Source organism: Raphanus sativus, chromosome 6, assembly GCF_000801105.2.
Source record: "Raphanus sativus cultivar WK10039 chromosome 6, ASM80110v3, whole genome shotgun sequence".
Classification (NCBI taxonomy): domain Eukaryota; kingdom Viridiplantae; phylum Streptophyta; class Magnoliopsida; order Brassicales; family Brassicaceae; genus Raphanus; species Raphanus sativus.
The window spans coordinates 33,474,341-33,489,687 of NC_079516.1; the positions used below are offsets into that span (position 1 = coordinate 33,474,341).

General features: G+C 31.7%; 2 protein-coding genes across 3 annotated transcripts; one reads left to right on the forward strand and one right to left on the reverse strand.

Annotated features, from left to right (window-relative positions):
* Positions 1-4,219: 4,219 nt before the first annotated feature.
* LOC108808978 (uncharacterized) lies at positions 4,220-5,407 on the reverse strand. Its single transcript, XM_056987983.1, has 2 exons — positions 5,287-5,407; positions 4,220-4,888 (listed from the first exon to the last, which is right to left on the reverse strand). Exons 1-2 carry the CDS (start codon positions 5,299-5,301, stop codon positions 4,391-4,393), a joined length of 513 nt encoding a protein of 170 aa, XP_056843963.1. The 5' UTR covers positions 5,302-5,407; the 3' UTR covers positions 4,220-4,390.
* A 5,540-nt stretch (positions 5,408-10,947) lies between these two features.
* On the forward strand, positions 10,948-14,417 carry LOC108810208 (synaptotagmin-2). 2 transcript variants are annotated; one of them, XM_018582338.2, is made up of 12 exons: positions 10,948-11,298; positions 11,647-11,745; positions 11,846-11,896; positions 12,020-12,143; positions 12,243-12,361; positions 12,437-12,538; positions 12,624-12,698; positions 12,805-12,881; positions 12,946-13,192; positions 13,286-13,636; positions 13,869-14,003; positions 14,097-14,417. In XM_018582338.2, the coding sequence occupies exons 1-12, from the start codon at positions 11,188-11,190 to the stop codon at positions 14,226-14,228; spliced, it is 1,623 nt and encodes a 540-aa protein (XP_018437840.1). In that variant the 5' UTR covers positions 10,948-11,187; the 3' UTR covers positions 14,229-14,417. The 2 variants fall into 2 exon arrangements, with proteins under 2 accessions (XP_018437840.1, XP_018437838.1); XM_018582336.2 differs by having other exon boundaries at positions 12,946-13,636.
* Positions 14,418-15,347: the final 930 nt, after the last annotated feature.

Below are 15,347 nucleotides of genomic sequence, written 5' to 3' on the forward strand. Positions count from 1 at the left end.
TTATTTTAATATTATTTTGAATAGTAAATTTCATCACTAATGCTAACTATAATTATAAACAAATATTTATTAATTTTTATTCTAGAATAATAAATAACATTTCTATAATATTTATATATACGTAATCTTGTGTGAAATGAATAACATATGAACAAAAAAATAAAAAAATAAATGATTATAGTTTTTGCAAACATGAATCGTTAAGTTATAATAATTGTATATATATCGTTGATGCTTAAATATATTTCTGGTTTTAGTTACATCTTTTCAATAGTTGATCTATTACACTTATAACAAAAGGAAAAATCAGTTTGTATAGCTAACTTTTGTAAAATTAGAGCATCACATCATAATATATCCATTATTCTTCTAAAAATTCATGAACATATATTAGAATACTTTAAATATAAAATATTAAGTCAAATCGATTAAATATCAGGTCACCAATCGGTTCAACCGATAGTCGGATTCCGAGTTTTAACAATTTTTGGAGGAATTTATAAGATTTTAGATAATAAAAATTTCTTGAAATATAACCGTGGTCTGGATTAGGTTTCAAAACAATAAATATAACATTTCTTTGTAACATTTAAATGTAAATACACAATAAAAATATTAATTTATATCAAATTAATTTATTTGTGATAAATTTGGACATTTGGATCATTTTCAGATCTTCTTTATAGTTTTCAATTTTTTTAGTTATTCATTTGGGTTCTGCTAATAACACTTAGGATTCAGATATGTTTTGTTCCATCCTACAGGGTCTATTTTGCTATTTCTTACATTTCATATCAGATACGTATCGATTTTTTTGTTTGATTCGGTTCGGACTGCGGGTTACTGTTTTATGTTGAAAACTACTTTAAATGAAGAGAAAACGCGATTATATAATAATTTCACTGAAAACTTATTACGCGCTTTGAAAGCGCGGATCAAAATCTAGTTATCACGTTAATTTGATAAGATTACATTGGCCATAGCTAAAGAAACTGTTTAAAAAGAAAAAATGTGAATCTTTAATAAAAATATTGTCAAATTTACACCTATTATTTATAAAAACTTGCAGGTCACATAACATACTTATTTCAAATTAATCAAATAAAATAAAATAAAAAGTGATTTAGTTTTGTATGTTAAAAACTCAATAATCTTTAAAAAGTTTCGATGTAAACTAAACACTATTTATTTTTATTTGTTTTATTTAAGATGAATTTAATTAAATTAGTAAATATGGATATGTATATTAAATTGACACTGAAAATTTTATAAAACGCTATTAGTTTATAAAACGTATTTATATTACACTGGTAACTTATTAAAAATAGCAACTGAAAATAGGAATTTTAAAAGTAAACTGAGATATACGACACTATAAAATTTATCAATTTTTAATGAAATACATTGTATTATCTAAATTTACAATTGTAGACATCAACACTCAAATATTTAAGTTTAAATCGAGGATCATAATCTCAATTTAAAAATTAATACCATATTATAAAAATTTATTAATCTGTGATGAGATACTTGAAAATATCTAAACTCTTGAGTATAATTATCAAATCGCAAACGTTTAAGTATGAATATGATCTCGGACTTCTAAAAAATGTATACAGTTATTATATAAAATTATAAATCGAATAAACTATCTGGTCAAAAATCTAGTTAATTTTATTTTCTCAAACCAATTCCAAAGTTTTGATATTTTATTAAAAACATTTTAAATGCTACGCCTAAATTCTGAAGAGATTGACGACATTTCAATATTTTGTATATAAAATAAAAAAAATTAATAGTTCATGGTCTTTTAAATATGATGCAAAATTTGTATACGAATAAACAAGAAGGTTGATTTCATATGAGGTAAACCATTTTCCTTAACGTTTGTTCAGATCAAACATCCCCTATATATTAATCCTGGAACATTGCAACATTGTTTGGTAGCCACGTGTCATCATGAGAATTATTCTGAGGATTGTTAGAGAAATAAGTTGGTCCATCTACACATATATTATAGTTTTTATTAAATAACTATTAAATCAATTATTAATATACAAAAAAATATTCTCTGTTGTTTCCTTAAATAAAAGCTACGGAACTTCCTAATATGATTGACATATATATCACCATTAATGATTATGAATAATAAAGATTTGATAATAATTTTTTATCCTCTATACTTTTCGTTTAATTTTATTTGTTAAAATAAATTAAACAATCACATTAAGCATATAATAAAAAAAAATTATATTTTTTCTTATATGTTGTATTTCGAATTTTTTAAAACGATTATAAATTACTAAAAATGGTACAAGCCTCACATTGAAAATTTTGTGATCAATAGTAACTTTTTTTCAGTTCAGCCTATCGTTTTTAATGGGTCTTGAACATTTTTTTAATGATTAACTAAATAAATCACGTACATAAAAGAAAGTGTTTTGGTTTAAAAATTGTTGCATACCTAAAATCAGTATGAACCATCGTCACTTTCATTTAAAATTTGGTTACAATAAAAAATATATGGTTGGGAAAAAAATCCGAATCCAAATAACCGAACCAAATCCAATCTACAAAATAGTATAGAACTTTAATCAATTTCGTTAGATATCTGAACATGTTTAAAATTTTGGTATCTAAAAACCAGAACCGAACCCGATTCGGACCAAAATATTTTGGGTATCCGAGTATATTCGAATCAAATTTATATACTTAAATATATTATTTAAAAAAATTAATATCTCAAAGAAATAAACAAAATACTTAAGATGTTTTTAAATTGTCCAAAATATTTAGAAATATATAAAAATAGTAAAAATTATATATTTAAAATAACTAAACATTACTCAAAATACTGAAAATATCTATTCATTTGCTATCCAAATATTTAAGTTAAACCAATTTTTATGTTAAATTTAAGTATTTTGGTATACATTATTCAAATTTATATGTAACATATTATTTTTATTTTTATGTTTTGAGAAATTTAAAGTATATATGAACTTTAAGTTTTTAAAAAATTAAATGGGTTATCTGAATCTAAAACCAAACCGAATATATAAAGATTCAAACCAAATTTGCAAAGATCCAAACCGAACCTAACCAAACCAAATGATACCTACCCATATGTCATCCCTAATCAAATGTAAAAAAAAATTATTCATAACAAAAAATGTATTATTTATTTAGATACAACATATTTAAAAAAAAGTTTACTCCGCGCAAGGCGCGGATTATCATTTAGTCTTTTTTATTGGACAATGTTTCTTTGCATGTGTCGAAGCATAACTTGCGATTAAATATTGACTTTTTGACTTTTTGTATCAAAAAAAAATATTGACTTTTTGTCTATCGCAATATTATGCGATTGGTCACAATTTATATTAAATAAAATTTAATCGATAAAATGATTTCTAAGTAGTAAGTGACTAGCTGTGAATAGCTGAGCGATAACAAAATGAACAATAGCCTGTAAATTGCAACTAATCAGGTTGCAGCAACACGTAAAATTAACATGGTCTTAAAAAAAAAATTAACATGGACTTAATTAGTAGAGTTATTCTTGGGTTCACCCCTACGGAGAACCTATAGATTCACCAACCAATACGATTTAGTTATTTCAAATTTGACATCTTTTGAAAAAGGAAACAAAATATTGTCAAATTATATTACGTTTTAAAAATAAAAAATAAAGTAAAAATAAATAAAATTATACTAAATGCAAAAAATAAGTACTTTTTCAAAAAAATTAATACCACAAAAAAATACTAATCTCTAAATGTTAAACCCTAAATCTTTTAGTAAACCTTTAGATAAATTATAAAACTTTGATTTAAAAAAAATATTTATAACACAATCAACAAAAAACTATACCCTAAATCTTAATCCTAAACTCTAAACCCTTGAGTAAATCCGAAATTCTTGGATAAATTTTAAAATTTAAGATTTATCCAGAAGTCTACGATTTAATATTTGTTGGGAGAGTTAAAAATATTTTTTGAAAATATATTTTTTAGATTAAAAAGTTTTGTTTTTGTGATTAGTATAATTTTATTTTGAAAGTATAATATAATTCGATAATATTTTGTTTTCTTTTTTAAAAGATATTGAATTTTAAATGACACAATACTATTGGTTGGTGAACTTAGAGATTCACCTTAGGGGGTGAACCGAAGAATAAGTCTAATTAGTATTGGTAAAATAATCTTATAGAAGGAAATAACTTGAAAGAAATGTAATCCGGCAAGGCTTATACTTTGTGCCAACATAGCCTTTTAAAAAAAGTTATGGCTTAGCAAATCACACAAAAGGAGAGAGTTCTATCACTTTTAAAAACAAGACAGACCCAAGCCCACGGGCTTTATTTTATTGTAACATCGCCGACCTTAACTTAACGTAGCTGTAAAACACGACGGATGATATCGGTGGCTACGTCAGTTTTGCCGGCAGCTTCTGCGTTGCAACTGAGCTTCGGTTTGATCGAAAACCTAGGCATGGGCAAACTACACGGCGGAGGAGATAGTAACATGATCGCTGGACCGGGATAACCATCAAATCCTTCCGGGAAATCATGGTTGTGGTTAGTCCGGACCTGAACCGAACCGGTTCGAGGGAGTCTCGGTAAAGTTTCAGATGTTGCTCTTGCCAGAGAGTAAAGGAGACTAGAGTTGTTCACACGTGGTCGAGAGCTTTTGACGTGTTGCAGAGGAGAGCTGTTGACGTGTGGAAGAGGGAGAAGAGGAGGCTGGGAGTAGCTAGGCGGCGGTGGAAGATGCGTCGGAGAAGATCCCCAAGAAGACGTCGGGTTGATCGGAAGAGCCAAGCTTCCTCCACGAGAACTCCTTCTTTTAGGGTTCTTGAATGGTCTCAAACCAGAAACTTCTTTGCCCTGCGAACGTTGCATAGATATTGTTTCCATGGATAAAATATGATAATCTACTTTAATATAGTTTTTCTTTTTTGATAAAAACTTTAATGTAGTTTCAAGACAAGATGGTATATATATTTTTGGTTAAAGAAGAGGGTGTTTCAAGAAAATATTGAACAATAAAAACAAGGGAAAGCAGAGAAAGATAATTCTGTATATGTGTCTTAAATGGCGATGATCTACCAAATATTACGATCGAAAAAGCCCTATAAGTTGAAAAAAAAAAATCAGGGTTTATAATAACAAAGGGAGAAAACGAAAAGATTGTACTTAAAACACGTTAATGTTTAAACTTCCATTACAAGATCCGAAGGATCGTTTGATAAAATATATATAAACTCTCTCTAAAGAACCCTAACCTCAAGAGCACACATGCTGCTAAGAACTGGGACGGCTGTTTCCTTTTATAAACGAACCCACCAATAATAATATAAGTCTATTTTTAGCATCGAATTTTATTTTTCTAAGTATTTATTTATTTATTTGAGACTTAAAATGCCGTAGTATTTTAATGTTATAGCTTCAAGTTTACGATGCACTTGCGCAACACAGCACAAGTCCCGGGAAACACTGCGGGGCGGTCACCGCCTTTTCAATATCAACCGTCGGATCATGAAATAAGTATTACAATAGCCGTTGAGAGAATCTGGCCCGTCTAACACGGGATATGCCTTAGGCGGATCTTGACCATACACGTCGGTATCATCCGTGGCTTTCCTCGTTGATGACTTCACGTGGAGGGAAATTATGGGCCCCAGTCAATTCTGTCACCGTAGATTTTGCTTACGTGGTATCACACCAACCAATCATCCTTGTCGTGATGTTTTTCCATAATAGGATTGGTCGGTCTTCATGCATTGTTTGCATGTGCCTGCCATCAAAATACTACCAATGAAGAAGATTTCGAATAGTTATTTCATATGGTGGACAATATTAATACAGAAATCATTGAGGATATTGTCTATTGCCTTAAGATCAATTTTAAAATGATCAACTATGAAAATATTTAAATGAAATGAAAATGATAGAGGGCATAATGTTACTATTAATTTGAAGGATTTCTCTCTAACCTCTCTCAAGAAAAGCACTCGCCGTGGTTATCGATTCCGGCCGACGGGTGGGCTCTCACAGCCACCGTCGGTCCGACCCCAGTTTTTCTTTTTCCGTTTGTTTACTATCGTATCGGCTCGGGTTTATCCCGTTTTGACTCCGGCGGTGTTCGATCCGATTGAAGCCGTCCGGCTTTGACTCTGGCGCCGTCGACTCTTTTCTGGTGATGGCGGCCGGCTTAAGGTTTTGTTTTTAACAGTGGTGGTGACGGAGACGGATGCGTTGCAGATGCATACCGTGGTAGCAGTCCGGTGAAGCGCTGTATCGTTTGCGGCGGTTTTATCCGGGAGTTCAGTCACCGATGCAGCCCCATACCTTCAATACAGTCGTTGGAGGTGGGTTTCATCGGCAAAGATGGCGGAGACGGAGTTTCTCCGATTTGGTTTGGTGCGAAGACGAAGGGGCGGCGTCCGGAAGCTTTTTCCGGCGTTTGGACCCCGGTTTGATGCAAAGAAGACGTGTGTCCAGCGCAAAGATCAGAGTTGGACACGTGGGTGATCACGCGCAGGCTTCGGACGCGTGGCTATAGGTCGCACCGTTTTGGGTTTTAATTTGGGCTTGGCCCATGTTTCTCTTGCCCTTTATGTCGGGCTTTGATCAGTTTGTATCGGGCCGTCTTGGCCTTTTGTTTTTTTCGTTTGGGTTGGGTCCATTTTTGGGCCTTGTCCTTAATAAATTTAACAGACGGAAAAAAAAATGTTACTATTAATTTGAACGATTAAGAACTGGCTAGAAATGTACTAATAAACTATTTAGTAAAACTACGTACTGTAGTGAACAAAAAAAATAATAAATAAATAAATAAAACTACGTACTGCAAATCAAAACCTTGTCATTTTCTTAATAATACCTTCTGAGCGATTGAGCCAATCGGCACTGCCAAATCTCTAATGGATGGGCTGTTTTATATATAAAATAGACAATTCTCAGCTGACGGCTAGCTAACACAACAATTTAGCTAAATAGTAAAAAGGAATTAGCATTTAACTAACTATAATTGTCTGGTAGTTGAACATACGTGAAGAGCATCTCGCTGATATTTTAGTTACTACGTCCCTAAGCTAACTGCATAATTTACTGTAAAAAATACAATGAAAGATGCTATCACGAAGAAAAAACAAATTATTATTCTATAAATGAAACAATGTTTTTTTAATTCATTTATAACTGCATTTTCTACTATATTTTATAGTAAATTATGTAGTTGGATTAGAGATGGTCTTATGGTTTGTCAATATCTTTTTGTAGAAACAAAACAAGAAATTAAATGATTTTCACAAACTATAGAAGACTGATATGAATTTTTTTACATATAACACAGCTCGATGAGAAAAAAGGGACAATATACTTTTGAGTTGACAATTAATAAAACGTAATGCTTTAACTCAAGATCTCAAATCTAGAAATACCAAAACGACATATAGTTTCGAACATAAAGTTATAACCGATTGAATTAAGAACAATACTTAGGTTCACCTCTATGGTGGTGAACTTATTAATTCACTTTTTTCTTTATTTCAATCAAATTGCCATAAACATTAATATCACACTATAAATAAATTATAAATTACAAAAAAGTAAATTTTAAATCATAAACTCTAAATTCAAATCCTAAATCCAAATTTTAGATTTTAAATTTTAAACCAAACCCTAAACCCTAAGTCCAAACCTATACCCTAAACCCAAACTATATACTCTAAATTCTAAATCTAAATTTAAATCCTAGACCCTAAACCCAAACCATAAACCCTAAACCCAAACTCTAAACCCTAAACCCAAACTCTAAACCCTAAATCCTAAACCTTAAACCCAAACTGTAAACCATAAACCCGAACTCTATACACTAAAATGTATTTGAAAATACATTTGATGATCATTAACCCAAAGGTATTTGAAAAATTTGGGTTTATGATTTACATTTTGGGTTTAAGGTTTAGGATTTAGCGTTTAGAGTTTGGGTTTAGGGTTTAGAATTTGGGTTTAGAGTTTATGGTTTGAGTTTAGGGTTTAGGATTTAAATTTAGATTTAAGATTTAGGGTATAGGTTTGGGTTTAGGGTATAGGTTTGGGTTTAGGGTATAGTTTAAAATTAAAAATCTAAGATTTGGGTTTAGGGTTCGAATTTAGAGTTTATGATTTAAAGTTTACTTCTTTTGTAATTTATAATTTATTTATTTATGTGACATTAATATTTATGGCAATATAATTGAAATAAGGAAAGAGGTGAATTCATAAGTTCACCTCGGGGGTGAACACAATCAACAAAAAACTATACCCTAAATCCTAATCCTAAACCCTAAACTCTTGGGTAAACCCTAAACCCTTGGGTAAATCCGAAATTCTTGGATAAATCTTAAAATTTAAGATTTATCCAAAAGTCTAAGATTTAATGTTTGTTGGGAGCGTTAAAAATATTTTTTGAAAATATTTTTTTTAGATTAAAAAGTTTTTTTTTGTGATTAGTATAATTTTTATTTAATTTTTATTTTAAAAGTATAATATAATTCGATAATATTTTATTTCCTTTTTAAAAGATACTGAATCTTAAATCACACAATTCTATTGGTTGGTGAACCTAGATGTTCACCCTAGGGAGTGAACCCAAGAATAAGTCCAAGCAAATTACATCAGCAACACATCCATTAATTGTAGACACTAAAGCACATTGTTCCTTGACTATTCTAACACTTATGTTCTCTTTAAGACAAAGAAAAGATCATAAGTTTAAAATCATAGTTATTCGGAGAATTAAATGACATTTGAAAAAGCATGATAATTTCTTACCGAGTTCCTTGGAGATGAGTCTTGATCATACAGGGACCTCTCTTCTTCATTTCCTTCCATTTGACAAGAGATATAGCCTCAACCTCTCCTTTTATCTTTCCCTTTAGTTTCTTGCATATACCATCCATGAACTGATGCGGTGTAACAAAAACCAACATGTTTGCTTCCTTCACTGCATGGGTTTAGATTCAACATTTTCAAGAATGTAAATAGATCATGTAAAAAGGTAAAAAAATTCATCACAAACCTGCATTTTCATGGTCAGGATCCGCAACAAAATTTCTTCCTAGCTTAATCCCGGGAAGGTACTTGACATTTTCCTAATCAAGAAACCAACAAAGCATCTTTGTTTATGTACTCTATAAGACTTGAAGCATCTTTGGTTAAGTACTCTGTAAGACTTGAAGCATCTTGAGATGTTTTATGCGCGAAACAGTACTGCCATTTGTGCTGATACATGGAAACAAAGTTTCAATCATAGAGAAGCAGAAGAAATATACTTGATCAAGAGCAAACTCCAAAGAAACAATAAACTTGATCAAGAACACAATGATCTTCTCATCTCCAAAGCTCGACCATAACCCATCAATGAAATTCAAAAACATAACCCTGACAAAGTCACCTGCTCAAGACAACATCAATATCACAGTAAGGAACCAAATAGATTCTCACAAAACTCAAAAAATAAACACAGAACTTTCAAAAAGCTCTGAAGATCAAAACACATCGAACTTGAGGTAATTAGCCACTGGTTTAATCAAAACACAACAATATCGCAAAACCACATGATTAAAACAAAAATCAAATTTTTGATTAAGTATTCAAATTGGTTTAATCAATCATGCAATTGGAGCATACGAACAACAACTATACAAACATAAGATCCCATAGACACACAATTTCTAAAGAAACAAGACAAAAAACAACCAAAGAGGCTATAAGCTCAGTGACATTGAATCATACAGCAACAATTAGCATAAATTTCCTCCCTTTATGTGCTTTCCTCACTCGTAAACGAACAAAGCAGTACACAAAACCCGGATCCAGAAAATATTTGAGCGAAGGTGGAAGCATTGACTTAGGCATTCGAGAAAATGATTTTGTGGTTGACGTGCTCAATCGTCATAGAAGAGGGAGACATAGAGTGCAGCTGTTGAATGATGTTGAAGATCAGATTGAGTTATCCGAAGAAGAGTAAATCAAGATGATGATATCCCTCTATGGAGAAAATCAGCAGACAAATATTCCAAGAACTTTTCTACAAAGGCAACTTGGATGTGTTTGCGCCAACCTCAACCACGGTGTGATTGGAGTAAAGGTATCTGGTTCCCACATTCCACGCCTAAATACTCCTTTCTTGTATGGGTTGCAATAAAGAAACGATTGCAAACTAGTGACAAAATTCGACAATGGAATAGTACACTAGATGGAGTTTGTGTATTATGTCAAGAAATGCAAGAAACATGTCAGCATTTGTTCTTCAGTTGTCGTTATTCTAGGAGAATTTGGAGGGATATGGTAGGTGGAATTATGAGGGAGAGGTTTACTGCTGAGTGGTCTGAGATCTTTGACGTGATTTTGCATTCGGGAATACGAATACGGGGAGCTTTCTTATTCGTTATGCTTTTCAAACATTGGTTCGTAGTATATGGAGGAAGCGAAATGTTAGTAGACATGGAGAACATCCGGTGGGTGTGGAAGTTTTGTCAAAACTTGTAGATAAAATGGTCCGTTTGAAGTTGCTTTTGGTGAAAGGAAAGGGTAAACAATATCTCGAAGATAGCTTGATCAAATGGCATGAGACAAGAACTTGAAGAGAAGCAGTAGATAAGAAGTAGTTTTCTTTTCATAAAAGCCGTTGGTATTGTGTAGTGTTTTCGACAATCAGAAGCACTTGATGTAAAAAAAAATTGTTTGATAAATTTACATTCATTCAAAGAAAAAAAAAGATATTTGGAAGATTTTGTTAGACATTTATTTAAGATATTGTACCCATCAAAACAGAAGATTAACAGAAGATTAAGGACTACGCAAAAAGTGGGAAACAAAAAGTCTAAGCAAAGGTTTGATTGAAAATTTATAAAATCCAGCTAAACAAATGGACGTTGTAGAGAGACTCCGCACATAACGCTCTTGAAAGTTTCTTATTCCACACTGTCTTTTAAAAATCTCAAATAAAATTTCTATCAAGTGATGAAAATAGTAAATATGTTTATAGTGTAAATCGATAGTATTAATTTATATTTAAAGTCCCCTTCATCAATGTGATTTTCCTCTTTGTAGATTTAATTTCATCGTGGTTCTAAGTAAGAAGAATAGGAAGAGTTATTTTATTTCCTCTCCAGGAGATTTGAATTTGATGAGAGATGGGAATCATCAGCACAATATTGGGTGCGTTTGGTTTCGGATTCGGGACGACGGTCGGGATCGTAATCGGTTACTACTTGTTCATCTATCACCAGTCTACTGACGTTCAGGCATTTTCAAATCTTCTTCTCAAATATTTTAATTTGTTTAATCACATCTCTAACCTACAATTATTTTCCCGTTTAAATGCAACACACCGTGCCTATTTACATTTTTTCGATGGTGGTTTCGAGAAATTGATAATTTTTGCATGCACAATATCATACGATCACTTTTTGTCTCTTCAAAAAAATACGTGTGTGTGATTTGATAGACTCGATTTTTGAAACAATATGGGAAAGAGTGATCAATTCAATGGATTAATTTTAACATTGTTAGAAAATTTGAAACTGAACTCTCTTAATTTTAATAATGTTCATTAGTTGTTCTTTTCTATTGTTTGTTAAATCTCTGATCAGGATCCTGAGATCAAGCCATTGGTGGAGTTAGATTCCGAGACTATAGCAAAAATGTTCCCTGAAATACCTTTATGGGTGAAAAATCCAGATTTTGATCGTGTACGTGTTTTTCTACTTCCTCTTAGACACTCTCACTTAAATGATATTACATATATATGGTCTAAAAAGTTGAAACAAAGTCTCTTTGTTCTCTCTGTAGATTGATTGGCTTAACAAGCTCATTGGCCATATGTGGCCTTATATGAACAAGGTAGAGTTTTCTTCTTCTTCAATAGCTTCATGTTTTTTTGCCTTTAGTCCTCAGTTACTATAAACAATGTTTCCTTTTTTTTGTTTGCTTAAATATAAACAATGTTTCTTACAACGCTTTCAGGCTATTTGCAACATGGCCAAGTCAATTTCAAAACCAATTATTGCGGAACAAATACCAAACTACAAAATAGATTCAGTTGAGTTTGAAATGCTCACTTTGGGTTCATTACCACCAACTTTCCAAGGTTTCTCCTCTTTTTGATTGAACACTCATTAGATACACAATCTTATTTTCAAGATTCTTCTTCCTTTTTGTTTATTTTGAGTGTCCCCCTCATTTGCAGGAATGAAAGTTTATGCAACTGATGACAAAGAAATTATCATGGAGTTGTCAGTGAAATGGGCAGGGAACCCTAATATCCTTGTTGCAGCCACAGCATTTGGGTTAAAAGCAACTGTCCAGGTTAGTTTTTGATAGCTTTATCGACAAGAAAAGCCTCTTCATATTTAATTACTTGCAAGTTTGTATCATCATCAGGTGGTTGATCTGCAAGTGTTTGCTACTCCTAGGATTACTCTGAAGCCACTGGTCCCATCTTTCCCTTGTTTTGCCAACATTTTTGTCTCCCTTATGGATAAGGTCTAATCCACAAATGGAGAATTTTTTTTGTTTGAATAACACCTTAAACACACATAGAGAGTCTAAAATGTGATTTCTGCTGCAGCCACAAGTAGATTTTGGATTGAAGTTACTTGGTGCAGACGTAATGGCCATTCCTGGCTTGTACCGATTTGTCCAGGTATGATGGTTTGGAGGCTGTTTCTATTCCTTCCCATCCACGCAAACATTCATTTTCAGACCTGAAACTCTAGAAGAACCGTTTCTGGCTTCTTTTGTTATTGTAGGAACTCATTAAAGACCAGGTTGCAAACATGTACCTATGGCCAAAGACTTTGAATGTACAGATAATGGATCCTTCTAAGTAAGTTTTTCTACTGAACTCTTACTTATATTACTACAGTATTTGACAAATATCGAATATGCAGAGCAATGAAGAAACCTGTTGGATTGCTTAATGTGAAAGTCATCAAGGCAATAAAGCTTAAGAAGAAAGATCTTCTCGGTGGATCAGACCCTTATGTGAAACTAACACTCTCTGGAGACAAAGTTCCTGGTAAGAAGACAGTTGTCAAACACAGCAATCTAAACCCTGAGTGGAACGAAGAGTTCGATTTAGTTGTCAAAGAACCAGAGAGCCAAGAACTGCAGCTCATTGTTTATGATTGGGAACAGGTAAAAGCAACAACAACTCTTGTTTTGATACTAATATTCACATTCTTAGTAATCTCTGATTTGCTATTCTTCTATCTTCTTGACCAAACTCAGGTTGGTAAACATGATAAGATAGGAATGAATGTAATCCTACTAAAAGACCTTACTCCAGAGGAACCAAAGCTCATGACACTTGAGCTTTTAAAATCCATGGAACCAAATGAACCAGTTAGCGAGAAATCCCGCGGACAACTCGTTGTTGAAGTGGAATATAAACCCTTTAAAGAAGATGACATTCCAGACAACTTAGAGGATCCAAATGCAGTAGAGAAAGCACCTGAAGGCACACCTTCTGGTGGTGGATTGCTTGTGGTTATTGTTCACGAAGCTGAAGATTTAGAAGGCAAATATCACACAAACCCTTCTGTTCGTTTGATGTTCAAAGGAGAAGAACGTAAAACAAAGGTACCAAAAAACTCTCTTAAACGCAAAATCAAAAACTGCAAAGAACATTAACTTTAGGGTTTTTGCATGGCTAGTTCTAGCCACATCGGGATGAAACGTTTGTTTTGGCCCCTAAAATTTAAAGAGATTACATGCAGATTGGCATGGTACCTAAATTGTTAAAAAAAATATTAAGATGAATCTAAAAAAGTTTGGGGCCAGGTTTTTGAAACACATTTGGTTTGATATGCAGCGTGTGAAGAAAAACAGAGAACCAAGATGGGATGAAGATTTTCAGTTTCCATTAGATGAGCCTCCCATAAACGATAAGCTTCACGTTGAAGTCATAAGTACTACTTCACGAATAGGTTTAAATATGCATCCTAAGGTATAATACAAAATCAAGATATTTATAATCCATCCGAAGATCTTCGAACAAGAACAAAAACTTGACTGAGTGTTTTCGTTTTCTCTATATCAGGAAACTCTTGGATATGTGGTGATAAATCTTGGTGATGTTGTGAGTAACCGGAGAATCAATGATAAATATCATCTGATTGATTCCAAGAATGGTCGGATTCAGATTGAACTTCAATGGAGAACTTCTTCTTGATAACAAAGGTTTGTGTTTCCTTCTCCAGAGGGCTGGCTGATGACAGAACACTTTTTCTCTGGTTTCGAGTTCGTTGAGCTGTACGTAGTAGCATCTCTAGATTCGTTAACCGATGACTTACTTTTAAGCGTACTATAAATCTTAATTCACATGGGCTTTCATGGAAATTACTGGGACAACTGTTTATCTTTTGGTACTCCTATTTAATTAGCAGACCCAATAAACATTCTGATTTAGCTTGCACTTTGCAGACCCAATACTCCAATTACGTTTAAGTTTTGTACATTCTTGTTCGTTACTGATTTTACATAATTATGATTATTTATTCAATGATAAAATCTTATTATATAAAGCTTGGTTCTTTAAAGTTACCAATTAACATGATTGTGACATGTGTCAAAATTTTTTTAAGACTGTTACATATGTTGTAGAGCATCTTTAATGGGATAAGTGGAAGGATATAGTTTAGATGTGAAAAATTAATAAAATAATGTAAGAGATAAAGTTTAGTAATATTTAGTAGTGGAATAAGTGGAAGAACCTAGCCAAAACACTTCTTGTTTAATACCTTAGATATATATCTTTCATCATTTTTTCAATTTTTTCTTTTATTATAATGCTCTAAGATGCATTGAAATATGCTGATAAAGATGCTCTTACTCTTATTAATTTTTTATAATTAACTAATTTTCCTTTTTAATATATAACTAGGTGATTTTTCCGTACTCATGCACGGATGTAAATATTTATAAAGTAAATATACTATAATAATTAATTGCTATTTACTTTTAATTTAAAATTAATTTATAATTATAAACATAATTTATTTTAATAATATTATATTACTTTAGTTAGACATATGATTTTAGATATTTTATATGCTGTCAGTTTTATTGTTTTTACAGTCGATTTAGTTATCATTTGGATATATTGGTTTACATTTATTTCTTTGAATTCAATTATAATATTTTTATATTAAATATATTAAATTTTTGATTAATTTTATTATTTGCATTTAGGTTGGTTGGTTGGTTGTCTTATATAAGTAAATATATTTTAGGATGATTATTTATAAATTAAAATATATTGTGCTTAAAATGAAATAAGAGAAAAAACTAA

Bases quoted from the DNA above. Each gene is read 5' to 3' on its own strand.
- LOC108810208 (XM_018582336.2), top strand. From the start codon at position 11,188: ATGGGAATCATCAGCACAATATTGGGTGCGTTTGGTTTCGGATTCGGG. The intron at 11,897-12,019 runs GTAGAGTTTTCT...CAACGCTTTCAG, and splicing joins TGTGGCCTTATATGAACAAG to GCTATTTGCAACATGGCCAA. The intron at 12,699-12,804 runs GTATGATGGTTT...TTGTTATTGTAG, and splicing joins GCTTGTACCGATTTGTCCAG to GAACTCATTAAAGACCAGGT.